The sequence below is a fragment of the Muscardinus avellanarius genome (genome assembly GCF_963383645.1).
Source record: "Muscardinus avellanarius genome assembly, chromosome: 4".
Lineage (NCBI taxonomy): Eukaryota > Metazoa > Chordata > Mammalia > Rodentia > Gliridae > Muscardinus > Muscardinus avellanarius.
Window position 1 is genome coordinate 1833459 of NC_137789.1, and position 16172 is coordinate 1849630.

The 16172-nt window shown below is 59.7% G+C and overlaps 1 protein-coding gene across 1 annotated transcript; it reads left to right on the forward strand.

Annotated features, from left to right (window-relative positions):
• Positions 1-1535: 1535 nt before the first annotated feature.
• Positions 1536-3197, forward strand: JRK (Jrk helix-turn-helix protein; the record flags this gene model as incomplete). Its single annotated transcript, XM_080694153.1, has 1 exon — positions 1536-3197. The coding sequence occupies one exon, from the start codon at positions 1536-1538 to the stop codon at positions 3195-3197; it is 1662 nt and encodes a 553-aa protein (XP_080550279.1).
• Between the last annotated feature and the right edge of the window lie 12975 nt (positions 3198-16172).

Here is a 16172-nt window from a genome sequence, read left to right on the forward strand (position 1 = left end):
CGGCCGGCCCCAGCCTCCCGCGCGCGCGCACTGCGACGTCCGCCCGCAGAGGCCGCCCGCCCTCGCTCGGAACTCTTCAGCGGCCCGCCCTGCCTCCCGGATGCTTGGTTTTTAACCTTCCTCCCGCGTCGCCCCTCTTCCCTGCGCTCTGCGGGAGCCTGCCCGGGCAAGGTGGTCTCCACCCGCCCCCTAACTCCTCACCGCCTCACGAAGGAAACCCCCACAGGCCGGGTCTGAGTGCCGACGCGCGCCTCCCTGTTTCTTTCCCGCCCTCGCTGGTCACTTCTGCCCTCCATCCTTGCCCCGTGTTGTGTCCACTCCTCGGGCTCAGGAGCACACGATGAAGGCCAGTAGTGCTTCCTTTGAAGTTGCAAGGCTGAAACCCACCCGAAAATCTTGCCACATCACTATCTCACCTTGTGCCTAAGGATTGGAAGCAGTACCCGAGTCTCATTTCCGAGGCAAGCCGAACCACAGTGTTCATCCCCCCCACCCCCCACACAGCTGCACATCCAGCGCGATGGGACATCCATCATGAGTCCATTTCTGGTGCTGTGCCTCCTCCAGGAAGCTGGTTGGCCCCTCACGACTTCCTGTGAGATTCCACATCTCCCCCGGTTTCACTTTTAAAATCCTGGGAGGGTGGATTACATCCTGGATTTGCCTTCCGCTCTCCGCTGTGAGGGTACACACCGTGCTGAGAGTGCTGTCCAGGATGCACACCGCCCCTCACGCGTACAAGGGTACCAGGTCCTAGAGGAGCAGCACCACGTTTTGCAGACAGAGGAGGCTTTCTCAGAAAGGAGAAAGGCCTGCCCAGAGCCGGCTGGTGAGAAGCCCACCTTGGTCTTTGGAATTCTTGCTGCATTTGAACACGTCTCCCTTCTCTTGGCCTCAGGACAGTGTTTTTAATGCTGCACATACGCAGCCCTTTGGCCTCAAAGAAGCAGCCCAGATAAGAGTTTGAGAGGGAGGGGTGGCCAGCAGGAGGCCGTGTGTGAGTCCTGCGAGCCCTTGGCACTGGTGTCACTGCCCTGTGGTCTGTAACCCTCCCTGTGAGAGCAGAGGGCGGGCTGGAGGCCGAGTCACCCTGAAGGAAGTCAGGGCCTGGCGGGACTGGCCATAGCATGTGCTAGGCAGTCCCGGCAGGTCAAGCAACAAGGATGAGCTCAGGAATGTCCCAGGTGCTCTCCGTAACACCTCTCTCCTCTGCTTTCTAGTTGCTAAAGCACTGAGTGAGACGCCATCGCGGACCCTGGAGAGAGGCACCTCTAGCCCATGTTGCCTGTGCATGTGCAGGGGAGCCGTGCCGGCGCCCACCACACCAGGCAGGCTGAGGGTCCAGCTACACAGAGTGGTCCAGGCAGGCTGATGCTGGCCACCTCCCCTGCAGAGGAGACTGACAGCTGACTCACCAGAGCCAAGGCCCCGTGTTCTGAGGCCTGGACGCTGAGGCCAGAGCTTGTTGCAGGTGGAGACAAGGAGCGACTGGCCTGAGCTTGCGAGCAGAGGCGGCAGGCCGGGCCACCCCTCCCATGGCCTCCAAGCCAGCTGCGGTGAAGGGCAGGGGGGGGAAGCGGAAGCGGGTGGTGCTGACCCTGAAGGAGAAGATCGACATCTGCACGCGCCTGGAGCGGGGCGAGAGCAGGAAGGCGCTCATGCAGGAGTACAACGTGGGCATGTCCACCCTGTATGACATCAAGGCCCACAAGGCCCAGCTGCTCCGCTTCTTTGCCAATTCAGACTCCAACCAGGCGCTGGAGCAGCGGCGCACCCTGCACACACCCAAGCTCGAGCACCTAGACCGGGTGCTGTACGAGTGGTTCCTGGTGAAGCGTGCGGAGGGCGTGCCTGTGTCGGGCCCCATGCTCATAGAGAAGGCCAAGGACTTCTACGAGCAGATGCGACTCACCGAGCCCTGCGTGTTCTCTGGAGGGTGGCTTTGGCGCTTTAAGGCCAGGCATGGCATTAAAAAGCTAGATGCGTCCAGTGAGAAGCAGGTGGCGGACCACCAAGCAGCCGAGCAGTTCTGTGGCTTTTTCAGGAGCCTGACTGCTGAGCACGGGCTATCTCCTGAGCAGGTGTATAGTGCCGATGAGACAGGCCTTTTCTGGCGATGCTTGCCAAATCCCAGCCCAGAGGGTGGGACGGTGCCTGGCCTTAAACAGGGCAAGGACAGGCTGACTGTCCTGGTGTGTGCCAATGCCACAGGCTCCCACAGGATCAAGCCCTTGGCCATCGGGAAGTGTCGCGGCCCCAGGGCCTTCACAGGCATCCAGCACCTGCCCGTGGCCTACAAGGCTCAGGGGAATGCCTGGATGGACAGAGAGATTTTCTCAGATTGGTTCCATCACATCTTTGTCCCCTCTGTGAGAGAACACTTTAGAACAATAGGTTTACCTGAAGACAGCAAGGCCGTCCTGCTGCTGGACAGCTCCCGGGCCCACTCACAGGAGTCCCAGTTGGTGTCCGATAACATCTTCACCATCTTCCTGCCCGCCAGCGTGACCGCCTTGATTCAACCCATGGAGCAGGGCATCCGGAGGGACTTCATGAGGCACTTCAGCCCTCCCGTCACCCTGCAGGGCTTCCACTCGTGCTGTAGCATGAACGACGCTATTCTCAGTGTGGCCTGTGCCTGGAACGCGGTGCCCAGCCAGGTCTTCAGGCGGGCCTGGAGGAAGCTGTGGCCGGCTGCCATGCTGGCCGAAGGCTCCTCTGAGGGGGAGGAGGAGGAGGTGGCAGAACGCTGCAGCACCACACCTCACAATAAGACCATCGCCCACATCCTGGAGCTCGTGAAAGAGGGCCCCTTCTGCCCCGGCAGTAGGCTTCAGAAGAGTGGGCACAGAGTGGGCGAGGCTCATTCCTCTGGGTTGCCGGCTGAGGCCGGGGAAACTGCAGCAAAGGTGGAGGACACTGGTGAGGCCAGCGGTGACGAGGCGGCCTGGGAGCAGGCGGCCGCGGCCTTCGAGGCAGTGCTGCACTTTGCAGAGCGGCAGCCCTGCTTCACCACACAGGAGGCGGGGCAGCTGCACGCGCTGCACTCCGTGTTCAGGAGGCAGCGGCAGCTGAGAAGGCGACATGTTGCCCTGAGGGCCGTGGTGAAGGTTGAGGCCCTCCAGGAGCGCCCTGGTGGGTGCACGGCCACAGCCCACTCCCCCTTGCCCTGTGCGTCCACTGCTGGTGAGAACTGATGGCCATCGGACGTGCCCTTTGGCTGCTAGCCCCTGCAGCTCTACGCTCTGTAGAGCACACTTGGAGGACGTAGACTGTCTGCCAGGTGGGGAAAATGGCTCTGACACTTGCCAGTGCCCCATGGGTGTGACGTCTGCTGGTTGTCTCTGCTCCTCGGGAAGGGTTACCCCTCGGGTTTCAGCTAATTGATGTTTTCCTACATCACCTGACCAGGAGGAGACCTTCTGGAAGAGTCCACCCTACCTGAGCACACCTGGCACACCACAGCTGGAATCAGGGCCAGGCTGGCTGATCCTTGCTGTGGCAGGAGGCGTGTCTGAGAAGAGCCTTGCCTGGCCTGCGGCAGTACCTGCTGCCCTCAGGAGGCTCAGTGCTGGGCTGGCAGCATCCTCGTGCCCAGTGCCTGGGGCAGCTCATGGGCCGTGGCTCAGCTCATGCTTTCAAGTGCTCACATCGCGCACTGGTGGCTGCACAGGCAACTTGTCTCCCTGTCAACACACGCCTGCTTCAGCCATGGTCCCAGTCGGCAGCAATACTCTGCAGCATGCCCTTGGGCGTGGCACGGGCCCTGCAGCGTGCCCTTAGCTGCTCGGCCAGGCCCTCTTGTTGCCCATAGACCGTGGATACTGTTATTTTTAGCCTTTGGCTCAGAGGCCATTCACTCCCCAGAGTTCAGTTACAGCCCTTACATGGACAAAGCCCAATTGGGCATTCAGGAATTAGTCTTAGGTTGGCACATGGTTACTGAGAGCAGTAGGTGGCTGTGTGGATCTCCAGTGATGCTGAGCTTTGCTCCTCAGTAGCTTAGTGATGCTCTTGGGGAAGGCCTGTCTCAGGCTGGCTTTCCAGGGTCCAGTTGTAGGAGGACAGGGTGAGTTTCCCCAGCCCTCGTAGCTGCTCATCTGAGGGGCACCGTGGCTGTGACCCAGCTGCCCGCTGTCCACGGTGCGCAGTACTCCGTGTGGAGGAGGTGGGCGTGTCTGTTTCATGTCTTTCCCTGTGAACTCCATTCCTGTCTTGGATTGTGTCATGGCAGCTGAACTGGCAGCTGATTTTCACTGTAATGTTTGTTAGCTATTCTGCCCAGAGAACTGCTCCCGGGTTCCACGAGAGCAGAGGCGACTTGCAGAAGAGTGGTTTGTGTTTTTATTTTTTACATCTGTCCGACGCCGAGGTCAGAGTTAAAGCTGCCATCGCGGTACCTGTGGAAGTGTTTCCTGCTTTAAATGCATGTGTGAAGACGATAAACACCAGATGGTTTTTGCAGGTTTTGCTTCTTATTCTTCGAGCCCCATTGCCATGTTTCGTGTTGCTGTCACTCCATCTCTTTTGTGCCTCAGGTGGCGTCTGTGGGCTTCGTGTCATTTCTGGCTCACTTGAGAGGAATCAAAGCTGCTAGAGGTGCTGCTGGTCAGATGTCAGGAATGACTGAAGGACACCCAAGGACTGCATCCTGGGGAGCCCCCAGTGGCGCCCTAGGCCGCTAGGGATGGATGGCTTGTGCCTGCCCCACTGGACGTCTCTGGACCAGCAACTCTTGCCAGGTTTCTGTCCTGACTGATTACCTGGCTGGCCGGGTGATGTTTGGCCTTAGGGTGCCTCTCCAGGACCAGTGGTAGGGACAGGCCCCTTTGGCCTGGTCCCTTGTGTCGCCCAAGGGAGGGTCATTTGAGGAACAGGCCATAGGCCCGCCTCTGCCTCCTCTCCTTCAGGGTTCTTGACAGCTTCCTGTGGCCTTATGTTGAGGGCGGTCTCAGGGTGTCGACTTTGTACCCACACATCAGGGGCACGTGCTCCCCACAGAGCCCATGTTGTCCGAACGTGCTCTTCACTCTGATCAGCTTCTTAGGAGCTTGGGTGTGCACACCTGTGATCCCAGTAGACCACAGGAAGGCTGAGACAGGAGAGTCGAAGGTCAAGGCTAGCACACAGTAACTTAGTGAGACTCTGTTTTAAAATTAAAAATTCTTTGCAGCTGTCAGGGGCAGAGCTCAGAGGTAGGAAGTCCCTGGGCCGCCCCCACAGTCCCACACACACAGGAAAGCAGAGGGTGCGGGAGGCCAGTGCCTAGGCCCAGCGGCCCTTCCCTGCAGCACCCAGACCTACTGGGAGAGCTGGTGGACTGCCCTCTCCCCTTTGCCCAGGGCCTAGGTTGGTGGGCTCTGGTGCCCCAGCAGTCTGTAATCGCCTGCATTCCTGAGCACTCAGGATCTAGCATGTACGCCCATGTCTTGTCCCAGTGGGAGTGTCCTCAGGCAGCCCCCACTACCAAGTGACAGTCATCGCTGATGCACTTGGTACTGACCCACCGGGTCACCTGGTCACTTCCTGGCGTTGGAGTGGTGGCAGGCCAGGGTCCTCAGCTGTGCTGGGCAGCCCTGAGGGGCTGGCAGGTGTAAGAGCTGTCCTGTGTTTGTCCAGCACCCTGGGTTCGAGGACTCACCTGTGACTGGACTCTCGGAGCTGCCTGGGGCTTGGTTGCCTGCTGAGGGGTGGGCGTGGAGGCCTGTGAGGCCTTGCTTCTCCTCCTCACCCATCGCACCCCCTGTCTTGGCGGTCCTCAGAGCCAGGCACTGCTGCTGCTCCCAGGGCAGCCCGTGTCCCCACAAGCCCACTCCTTTGCCCACAGGCGCCATGTGTGGTGTCCACTCTGTGTTCTCTGCTCCACACCCAGGTCCTGAGGCCTTGCCTGTCATTGTCCATCTTGCAGGGCGAGGCCGGGAGCATGAGTTGAGGACATCTCTCCCTTGTAATGGTGCAATGGGCCCTGGGAGGAACAGGTGTGGCCAAAATCAGGGCACTTGCTTTGTTCTGAGTACCAGGCCATGTGCTCCCAAACCACCACTTGCTCTCCTGCCCTTCACACACTGTGACCTTGAGCAGTCTTCAACAGCTCTGGAGGCTCAAAGCCCACTTTAAGGCGCAGGCAGACCCAGTGCCGATGAGGGCACACTCTGAACGCAGCCGGCCATCTCCCTACAGAGCGTCTGTATGGCAGTGCGCTAGTCTCCTTCCCTCACATCGCAGGCCTCGTGGAGACATTCAGTGGGCCTCAGCTCACGCACAGGGGTTCCACGCTGAGGGATGAGCTCAGGAGACCAGCGATTGCTGCACCCTCCACCAAATGTCCAGCTCCCAAAGTAGGGATGTTGCTAAGCTGTGTGACATTGTGTACCCCCAACCCCAAAGCTGTGCCAGGGGACACAGGCCATAGAACAGAGCTCCCATGCCCTCTCTATAGAGACTGACTGTTTGCAATGGTGTGGAAAAGGTCAAGCATAAAGGTGCTCACACCAACGCGCACACGTGTGCACACAGGCGCATACACACACACACGCGCGTGCACTGGAAGTGGCGAAGAAAGGCACCTGGAAGCAGTTTACAGATTTATTGGAGATGCAGGCACACATCTGGCTGGTAGTCAGAAAACACTGACCTCAGAAACTCCCCTCACAGGAGTCCAGATTTGGTTGACTGATGGATGTTTATGCCCAGGGTCTTACTGGAAACCACAGAGCAGTCTGCTGACAGTGGTGTGTAATAGCTGGGCACAGCAGGGGCAGCATGGTGGCAGCGGCTGGGGATGCAGTGTCTGGGCCATGCCCCTGGAGAGCAGCATCTGAGACTCCTGTCCAGCTACAAAAGGAGAAATAGTCTCTTTAGCTAGTCACTAAACAAAGAAAATCAGAAAATGGCAGCAGGCCCAAGTGAGGGCCCAGAATTGCTATATAATATTATATGTGAAGTTCACTTTCTGTGGGGCATGGTGGCATGCTCCTGTAATACCAGTATTTGGGAGGCTGAGACCAGAGGATCACAAGTTTGAAGCCAGCCTCAGCAATTTAGACCCTCAGAAACTCAGACCCTGTTTCAAAATAAAAAGGGCTGGGGTGTAGCTTAGAAGTAGAATTCCCAGGGTTCAGACTCCAGTTACACACACACATACACACATCTACTGTCCTGCCAAAAGTTATGAGACGTACACAGAAATGAGAAAGTGTGAAGTACACTGGGGAGCAGGCTGCAGGAACTGGGAGAGGAAGATGTGGGGTGAGCAGAGGAGTTCAGAGTGCTCTTTACAGACGTTCGAAGAGCTAAAGGGCACCATGATCCAAGAAGCAAAGGTGGAAAGGCAGGGAAGGTATGGGGCTCTGTGCCTCAGACATCGGTAAAAAGAAAAGCCATTTTAATAAGAACCAGATAAATATCCTGGAGTTGTACAACTACTGAAAAGAAAAACTCAACAGAAATGGATACAAATAAAAATCCAACAGCAGATCTGAACTGGAGGAAGAGAGAGACTGACAGATGTCACGCAACTCAAAGAGCAGAGAGTAAGCGAGGGAAGTTTGGGCAGAGTTCACAGGACTTGGGGCGCGCACGAATGCGAATACAGGCAGAAAGGGAGGTGGGGTGGGGAGGATATTTAAAGAGCAAATGGCTCCAAGTCCCCACGCGTGTTGAAAAATATCTCTAGATCCAGGAGGCTCAGTGAGGCCCATTGGCATAGACATGAAGATCTAGAGTCCCAGAAAAACCTGGTCCCGGTGGACGAGAGCTGCCTTCAGGGTGCTATGAAGCCAAAGACAGGTGTCTCCAAGACTGTACACAGTTGGGTTTTTTTTGGGGGGGCAGACTTACAGAAGTGTGGTTCCTGGGGCCCAAAGCAGCCTTGGCAGGGGTGAGTCTGGGCGTGGCTGCCAAGCTCTTTCCTCCCTGTTGCCCACCCTTGACCCTGGGCCATCACGCCAGCCTTCCAGTCCTGCCGGTGGCCATAGGACCCAGCTACCTGCAGAGGGTGAGGCAGGGGCTGGGACCTGGAGGAGAGCTGACCAGGTCCCAGGGAGGGGCCCAGCCCTCAGCCTGTCCTCCCCATCTTTCTCTGGGTTGGAGAGCTGCGCCAGTGCCCACCCAGACGGGGCTGCCTCCTTGCAGACACAGACACATGGGCAGAGGGGCTGGCCCCCCGGGACCTTGTGGGCCTCTGAGGAGCCAGCAGCAGGTCCCCGGGGCCTGGACACCACGCTTGCTACACAACTGTCTGAGGGTGGAGACCCTGCCAGGCCTGGTAGAGAGAGGGACCTGGATGTGAGCTGTGGCGGCCACAGTCACCTCCCCACTAAGGGTCGGGGCTGAGCGCAGTGGGAAGAGGCTCGGCAGAGCCAGTGTTATAATGGCCTCCATCTGCGGGAGCCAGGCCACCTCCTGTGGCCCTGGCCTTAGCAGGGACACCTGTGGGGGTGGGTGCAGGCTGGACAAGTGCAGGCAGGGCTCCGGCTCATTCACAGGGGCCTCCACCTGCTCGGCCTCTCCTGGTGCCAGCCCTGCACTGCACACTCCGACACTCCGTCCCTCAAAGCCAGGAGGCCCGCTGTCCTGGTCACCGTCCCCTGAAAGGCTGGAGTATGGGACACACAGCCCACGCAGGCTGCTCTCACGAGGACATGCATAGCTCTCTCTCGTTTACGGTTCCAGAAACGAGGCCACCAGCCCCCATTCCATCTTTCTACTTAACCCCAAGTAGATCTTATCTAAATGTACAGCAGAGGAGAGGGCTGGGGGCTCCAGGGGATGGAGGTGGCCAATGGGGCAACCAGTAGAGGGGGACCCAGGCTGGGAGGCTGTGGTGGACTCATGGGGTGAGGGTGGAGGCCTCCCCCAGGCTCGGCCCAGCTCAGCCTCTGCAGGACCCTCTGGCCATGGCCAAGTAGTCCCTGGCCTGCCTGGAACCCTTGTCTCAGTATCTTCCTAAAACCAGGCGGTGTCCCCTTCCCACTGGTCACAGAGCCCCACCCTCCTACTCCCTCCCATGCCTGGGGCACCACAGCCCCAGCCTGTCAGGAGGCCCACAGGCATGGTCAAGAGGCAACGCCCCTACAAGGGTCTTGCCCACCCAGAAAGAAGCAGCCAGGGCCAGGGGAGCACAGAGTTGCTTCTTGCAGCTAAAACCATCAAGTGAGCCACACAAGCCTTCCTGTCTGTTGAGCTCAGAGCCAGCCAGCTGAGCAGCCTGCCCACTGCCCTGTGCGGCGACACACATCGTGGGTGCTGCCCACCGTCTATGTCTGTGCCCCTCACCCCAGTCTTTGAGGTGTGCTCGGGGAGCCCCCAAGTTGGGGTTTGATTGGGGTCTCGTCCTGCTCTGGGGACAGGTGTGTGCCCTTAGGCTTCCTTAGAAGCCACCTGCTGCAGACTGAACTTGAGCTGGAGAGCACCCCGCATAGAGCAGTGCGGGTGGACAGGTGCTAGAGAGGCCTCCCGATGTGCAGCGCATGCCGCCATCTCTGTAGAGCACGGGGCAGCAGTGGCTTGGGTGCCCACTCTGCCCTGGGCTCGGGCACCCCTTACCTGTGATGCAAGGGGGCCTTGCTTTCCATGGGGCTCACTGCAGGGCCCACCTCCTTCCCTACGTCCCCCTGTATGCTGTAGCAATACCACAGTATACGCGTTGGAAGACCAGAGGCCAGAGCCTACCTGGCCCAGTTGGCCCCCTGCCAGGACCATCCGTGGCCTTCTGCCTCAGTCTCCCCCAGGCACAATCCAGGGCCTTTCCTCCCACCTGTGAGGGAGAACAGGATCATGCCGAAGAGGAGTACAGACACCGGCAGCAACGCTCCTTTCCCTCCTGGTTGAAATTCTAGGAGTAAATCTCAGAACCCCAGAAGCTCTCAACCCGTGGGCCATCCGAGTCCCAGGCATAGGTCCACCTGTCCATGCAGCCTGGGATTCCCTGCCCTTGCCATTGTCTGCCTGTCCTGGGCCTGTCCCCAACCACAGGCATGCAGCACCTACCCCCAGGTGAGGGGCTGGCGCAGCTCCTGGGTGCCGGTCCCCCCCAACTCTGCATCCGCCCTGGCCTCGGCCTGGCCACCTGTTTCCTGTGCAGGTGCCCGCTGTGCCTGGCCTGTGCCGTTGCTGGGCCTCCACGACACAGCCACCAGTTCCTGGCTGGTTGAGCGCCTGCCGTGCTGGGCCCCACAGGCGCGAGGGCTTCGACCTTCTCCTTGGTGGATTTATTCACTGACAGTGAGGGGCACAGTGGGCTGGCACCTGGCTTCCTGGTGCATAACTGAGATCAACGTGTCGCTGCGAGTCCTTTAAAAGCTTTGCAGAGGGCGGCTGTGTCTGCGCTGATGCCCAGTGTTGCAGGGCACCTCTCCTCCTCCCTCCCAGTGCCTGCCGTGCCCCGGCCTCCCTCCGCACGAGCCCTGGGCTGGCCCCCCTGACCCTGAACATGTGTGTCGCTAAGCCTACAGGTGGTTGGTGGGTTGAGAGCAAGGGGGCTGCTTGGTAGAATGAGCCAGAAGGAACTCATGCAGGAGTTCACGTTTATGAAATATTTCAAACAGGCAACATCATAGACAGGAAGTGGAGTGGAGGCTCCTAGGGCCCGGGTGGGGGCTCACACTGAACCCACTAGATCCTGATGTCCCAGGCGGAGGGCACCTAAGAAATTAAAGGAAAGCAATATACCACTTGTGGTCAAATAAATATTACGTTTTTGGAGTTCTATTGAGAAAAATAGGTGAATGTTTAGAGTGTTTGAAAACCATATTTCTATATACATAAAAATATATAAAGGATATATATAAACTCTAGATTATGATTTCCAACCTATTTCAATGTCTCTGTGCCAATTTCATTGAAATATCTGTGGAACTGGAAACCTGGGACTTGCCAGGCGTGGTGCACACTTGTAATCCCAGCATTTGGGAGGCTGAGGTAGGAGGATCATGGTTAGAGGACAACCTCAGCTACTTAGTGACGCCCTTTGCAACTCGGTGAGACCCTGTTTCAAAACAAAAAGAAAAAAGAATAAAAAAATAGGGCTGGGGGTGTAGCTCAGAGGTAGAATACTCCAGGGGTCCCATCCCCAGTACTGAAAAAATCCAAAAAAACAAAACAAAACAAAACACCCTGGGACTTGATGGGTTAGTGGGGACGGTGCTGTCCTGGGAATAGGTGGGGCAGTGGCTGTGCAGGACACTGTGGACATGGGGAAGACCAGGGCCTGCCCATTCGCAATGGCTGCTGTGCAAACGTCCAGCCCCAGGCACTGCCAGGCAGTGGCTCACATGGCGTGGGCTGGCAGGAAGAGGGGCCTGGCTTCCCTCCCCTGGGGGCTGCGGGGCACTGGGGGGGACAGAGGGGTCTGGAAGACAGGCCTGTGTGGCATTGGCCCAGCCTGTGTGGGGGAGCTGCAGTGGCCCCGCCCCTTCCTCGGCAGCCAGGGTCTCTGTCCCTCCTGCTCCTCTCCCGTCTCCCCTGGGCATCCTTTGCCTCCACCTCTGTGCTTGCTGCCCTCTGCTTGTCTGGCCCTCCCGTCCTCAGAGGCTGTATGGACTTGAAGGTCACATGCAACGTAGGGGGCAACGGAGAAACGAAGGCCACTTTGCAGCCAATATGGATGCAGCCAGGGTTACGGCCACGGCCCATGGGCAGGAGCTGTGTGGGTTCAAGGAGAAACCACCGTTTGAGCGTGGCCTGAGCAAGTCCCCCAGCATCAAAGCCTGGTCCCCTGTGTCGCACTGGGAGGTGGTGATGCCGCCTTTGGAGGGTGTAGGGAGCCGAGGGATCCCGATTAGTTCTTGCCGGGTTTGCTATAAAGAGCAAGACGGGTCCTTCCCCGCTCTGGTTCTCTGCCTCACCATGTAATCTCTCCCTCTCGCACGCCCGCAACACGCCATTGGCCACGAGGCCCTCACCAGAGCTGAGGCTTGAATCTCCAGAACCGTGAGCTAAGTAAATCTCTTTTCTTTATAAAGTACTCAGCCTCAGGTGTTTTGTTATAGTGATGGAAATGGACCAAGATGGGGTCAGGGATCCTGCAAGCTGTGGGGAGTCCCCACAGATGCTGTCCGTGTCTCCCTCGGGGTGCTGAGATGTGAGCTGCATGTCTTTGGACCTGCATGAAGCCCTGTGCTGAGGGCAGGCCCTTGCCACCTGCCCATCCAAGTGGTCCATCTGAGGAGGTGCTCAGCAGCGCCCCACAGCCTGGCCAGACGCAGAAGCCTGCTCTCCAGTTCTCGGGGGCCTTTGCACATGCCTTTTCCTCATTCTGGAAGATTCCCCCTGAGTCACATGGCCAGTTCACGGCAACCCTCAGGCAGAGCTCACAGTCCCCAGAGGCTTCACTGGGCGCCCTGCCCCCTGCGGCAGGTGTACGTGCAGTCCCGCTGCCCCAAGGACCCTCTGCAGGCTGTGCAGGGAAGAGGCGCCCAGCAGGTGCTGTGGCCTCGGGGCCCAACAGGACTCGAGCAAGGCAGTGCCAGAGCAAAGCACGGGGAGGGGCGGCGCGTGAGGAGCCTGCCGGGGACTTGGCAGGTTTGCCAGGGAACAGCATGCTTGGTTCTGCTCCCCAGGAGTCTGTGTGTCACAGGATGTGTGGCAAAGTGTTTACAGGTGATGGTGTGACGTGTGGGTTTGCTCTAGGGAAAGAGGAAGGATGGGGGGGGGGCTCCTTCCAGCCTCTCTACCACGACTGAAAAGTTTGCACGGTAAACACCTTCCCAACGCCCTGCAGGAAGGGGCTGTGCCCTGCCCGGGGCCCCTGATGCTCAGGAGGGCGGGGAGCTCAGCTCAGAGCCTGGAAGTGCTCAGGCTCTCCTGGCTGACGCCAAGGTTTCCACACACAAAGGCCTCTTTCCGGTACCTGGGAGGTGAGTCAGCCAGCCACGTGGTGACCGTGGTGAAGGCTGCCTGCGTCAGCACAGCTGCACCTGAGAGGGGAGTGGGAGGGAGGGGGCTGCAGAGAGAGAGGGATAGGGAGGGAGAGAGGAGACAGGGCAGGAAGGAGAGGGGCTCCCGGGTCCAGGCCGTCCTTCATTCATTCTCCTCTGCATTCTGCCAGGTCCTCCTTCCCTCTCCCTCTTTTGAAACCCGGTCTGTCTACACTGCTTAGTGGCAGAGCCAGGGCTCTGGGACCACCTGCCACACCACAGGCTGGGGGAGGGATGCAGCCAGGGCAGGGCTGGGAGGGCGGTGGCCCCGTGGCTTGCCATGGCCATCGCTGGGCAGCCAGTGAGCTGGGGTTCACAGGCTCTGTGGGCTCAGGGAGGCTGCTGGACAGCTCCGGGCGCAGGGTGGGTCACAGTCAGTCTGCCAGATGGAGTGTCCCCACCGGTCACCTCCTCTCCATGGACAGCTTTCTGGCCTGGGGACCATAGAGCTGCTGGGTGTAGACACTGTGGGGCTGAGACCTCCTCCTGCCCCTCACAAACCAGGGGCTTTTACTTCTCTCTGGGACACACAGTGCCCTCTGTTGGACTCTTGAGAAGTGCAGGTGGCCTGATCATACCTGAGCCCATAGCCATTGTGGGGTGTGGACAGTAGGGGCTGGTGGACCAAGGGACAAGGATCGGTCTATACTACAACCCAGACACACACTGACCTTGGTCCTGGTCACAGGCTGAGTCCTGACCCTGCTCACACCCGACCTCTGACCCTGGTCATACCTGACTCCTAACCCCGATCACACCTGACCCCTGACCATGATCATGCCTGACCCCTGGCCCCGATCCACACACTGAGCCCTGATCCTGGTCACACACTGAGCCCTGATCCTGACCATATGCTGAACCCTGACTCTAGTCACATACTGAGTCCTAACCCTGGTCACACTCTGAGCCCTAATCTGCCACAGATTAAGCCCCAATCCTGCATACAAACTGAGCCCTGACCCTGATCGTATACTGAGCCCTAATCTTGGTCACATTATGAGATCTGATCCTGGCCACAGGCCAGACCCTGGACAGATGCTGGGCCATGATCCCCGTCCTGTGTGACCATGTATGAGACCAGGGAGCTGGGAACCCCTGGCGCACTGGGCTTTTAGGCGGAGGGAGCCCAGAGCTACCCCGGCCTCTTCCCACATGTGAGTCAGTACTGTCCCTGGCCACACGCCCCTCCTCGCCCACAACCCCACACCGAGCAGGGATCCAGGGCCCAGTGACTGTCAGCTTGCTTGGGGGTGGGTGGGTGGCTGAAGCTGACTCACTGCAGGGGTGTGAGTGTCACCGCAGACTCCCCAAGTATAGACCAGGGCTGCTGCCTTCCCTGGGGGAAGTGCTCCAGGGGCCTGGCCAACAGCCCTCCGCCCTGCAGTGAGAGGGCCCTGGGCTCTGGCCTGCTGCCAGCTGGGGAGGCTTGGGGAAGGTCGAGGGCCTCAGGAGGTCCTGGGGTGTGCACCTGCACGTTCACTGGACACTGCACCCACCTCGAGGGCCCAGGGACTGGGCTCGGTGTGCAGATGAGGCGGAGGGCAGAAGGGACCCTGGGCACAGGTGTCTGGGGCAGCCCTACTCATGGGCCCCTCGTCCGCTGCCTGTGGGACCGATGCTTCATCTGGACTGCAGATGTGGGCCTGGGAGGCCAGAGCTGTGAGGACTCGGGCCCTGGCCTCCTCTGGACCTGGCCTCCGCATCTGCTCTGGCCCCAGGGCAGAGGGCAGCCCAAGCCTCTTCACACAGAGAAGAGGGACCCTGGGATTTGCAACATACATGGCAGGACCCTGTGCCCTACCCTGTCCACAGGCTCCCAATAGGCCCCGAGGGGCCACCATCTGCCACCTTCCCCAGATAAAGACTTTGAGGGAGGGAGGGAGGGGCAGAGAGGGCCTGCATCCTCGGGCCTGAGCCTGGTCAGGTGTCTGCTCCTCTCCCCGCTCTGCGCTGTGCTGTACTCAGGCTCCCTGGGCCACTAGGAGCCAGGTGTCGCCCTCAGCCAGAGATGACAGGCAGTAGACCTCCCCCTGGTTCACAAGCACCACACCAGGGCGCCTCCCTGGCTGGAGGCCACGGGAACAGGCTCCTGTCCCAGCTGGTGGAGGAGTGCTGGCTCTCGGTCCAGCCGGCTGTCTGTCTGTCACTTGTAGGTCTGAAGCTGAGTGGACTAGTGTGTGCTTGTGCGTGTGTGTGCTCCCACACACGTGTGCACACATGGTAAGAAGCAGAGCCCGTGCTCCCGTCTGCCTGTGGTCCTGACCCTGCTCCAACCTGTGCTGCCCTCTCCTCCCTCCAGTGGCCTCCACCATTCCCCTCTTCTCTGGCCCTGGCCCTGGGTGCTCTGCAGCCCTGGGGGGTGGGAAGGGAGCTGGCTTCAGCCCATCCCAGCTGGGATCGAGTTGGAGCACACCATGGTGTGTGTGTGTGTGTGTGTGTGTGTGTGTGTGTGTGTGTGTGTGCGCGCGCGCGTGTGTGTGTGCGCACGCTCTCATTCTCAGCCCCCACCCCACCCCTCGTGGCCATCCCCGGACCTCAGAGACCCTCTCAGGAGCAGAGCAGGAAGCTGCAGCTCAGGGAGAGATGCCCGGTCTCTGCACAAGCCCTCAGCAGCTCCCAGGAAGAGGACCGTCCTCTGACTGCCTAGTCTGCCCCACGGCCTCCCCAAGACAGGCGCCCCTCCCCACGGCATGATGGGGCCAGGCCCGCGGGGCTCACACCAGCAGCAGGGACGGGGAAGGAAGCACCCGGGAGCTGCCCCACTGTGGGCAGGGGCGGAGCTGCTGCCCATCCTGGCCACCTCCTCTGTGCCCAGGGCTCTCCCTTGGCTCTGACAGACGGGGCGCCAGGCCAGCGCCTGCCCCACAGCCCCAGTGGCCCAGGCCTTGCTGGCTGGCTGTTGCTCCTGTTCTGGTTCCCGCCAGATGAGATGAGAGGCTGGTCCAGGGCAGGACAGAAACGGGCCTGGGAGGCGGCGGGTGCTCAGACACTCCAGCCCCTCCTGTGGAGTGCTCATGAGTGGACCAGGCTGGGTGCTGGCTTGAGCAGGGATCCTGAGAAGCCCTGGTCCTGCCTGTTCTTCCGGTGACTCTCCCATCTCCTCCTCCACGCCGCTCTGCTATCTCTCCTCCTCCCTCCCTCCGTCCCTCTCCCCCTCCTCACCCCACCAGGAGCAGCCCGGTCGACAAGCAGCAAGTGTGCGCGTGTGTTATGTGTGTGATGTGCACGCGCCTGCATGTGTATGTGTGCGTGTGT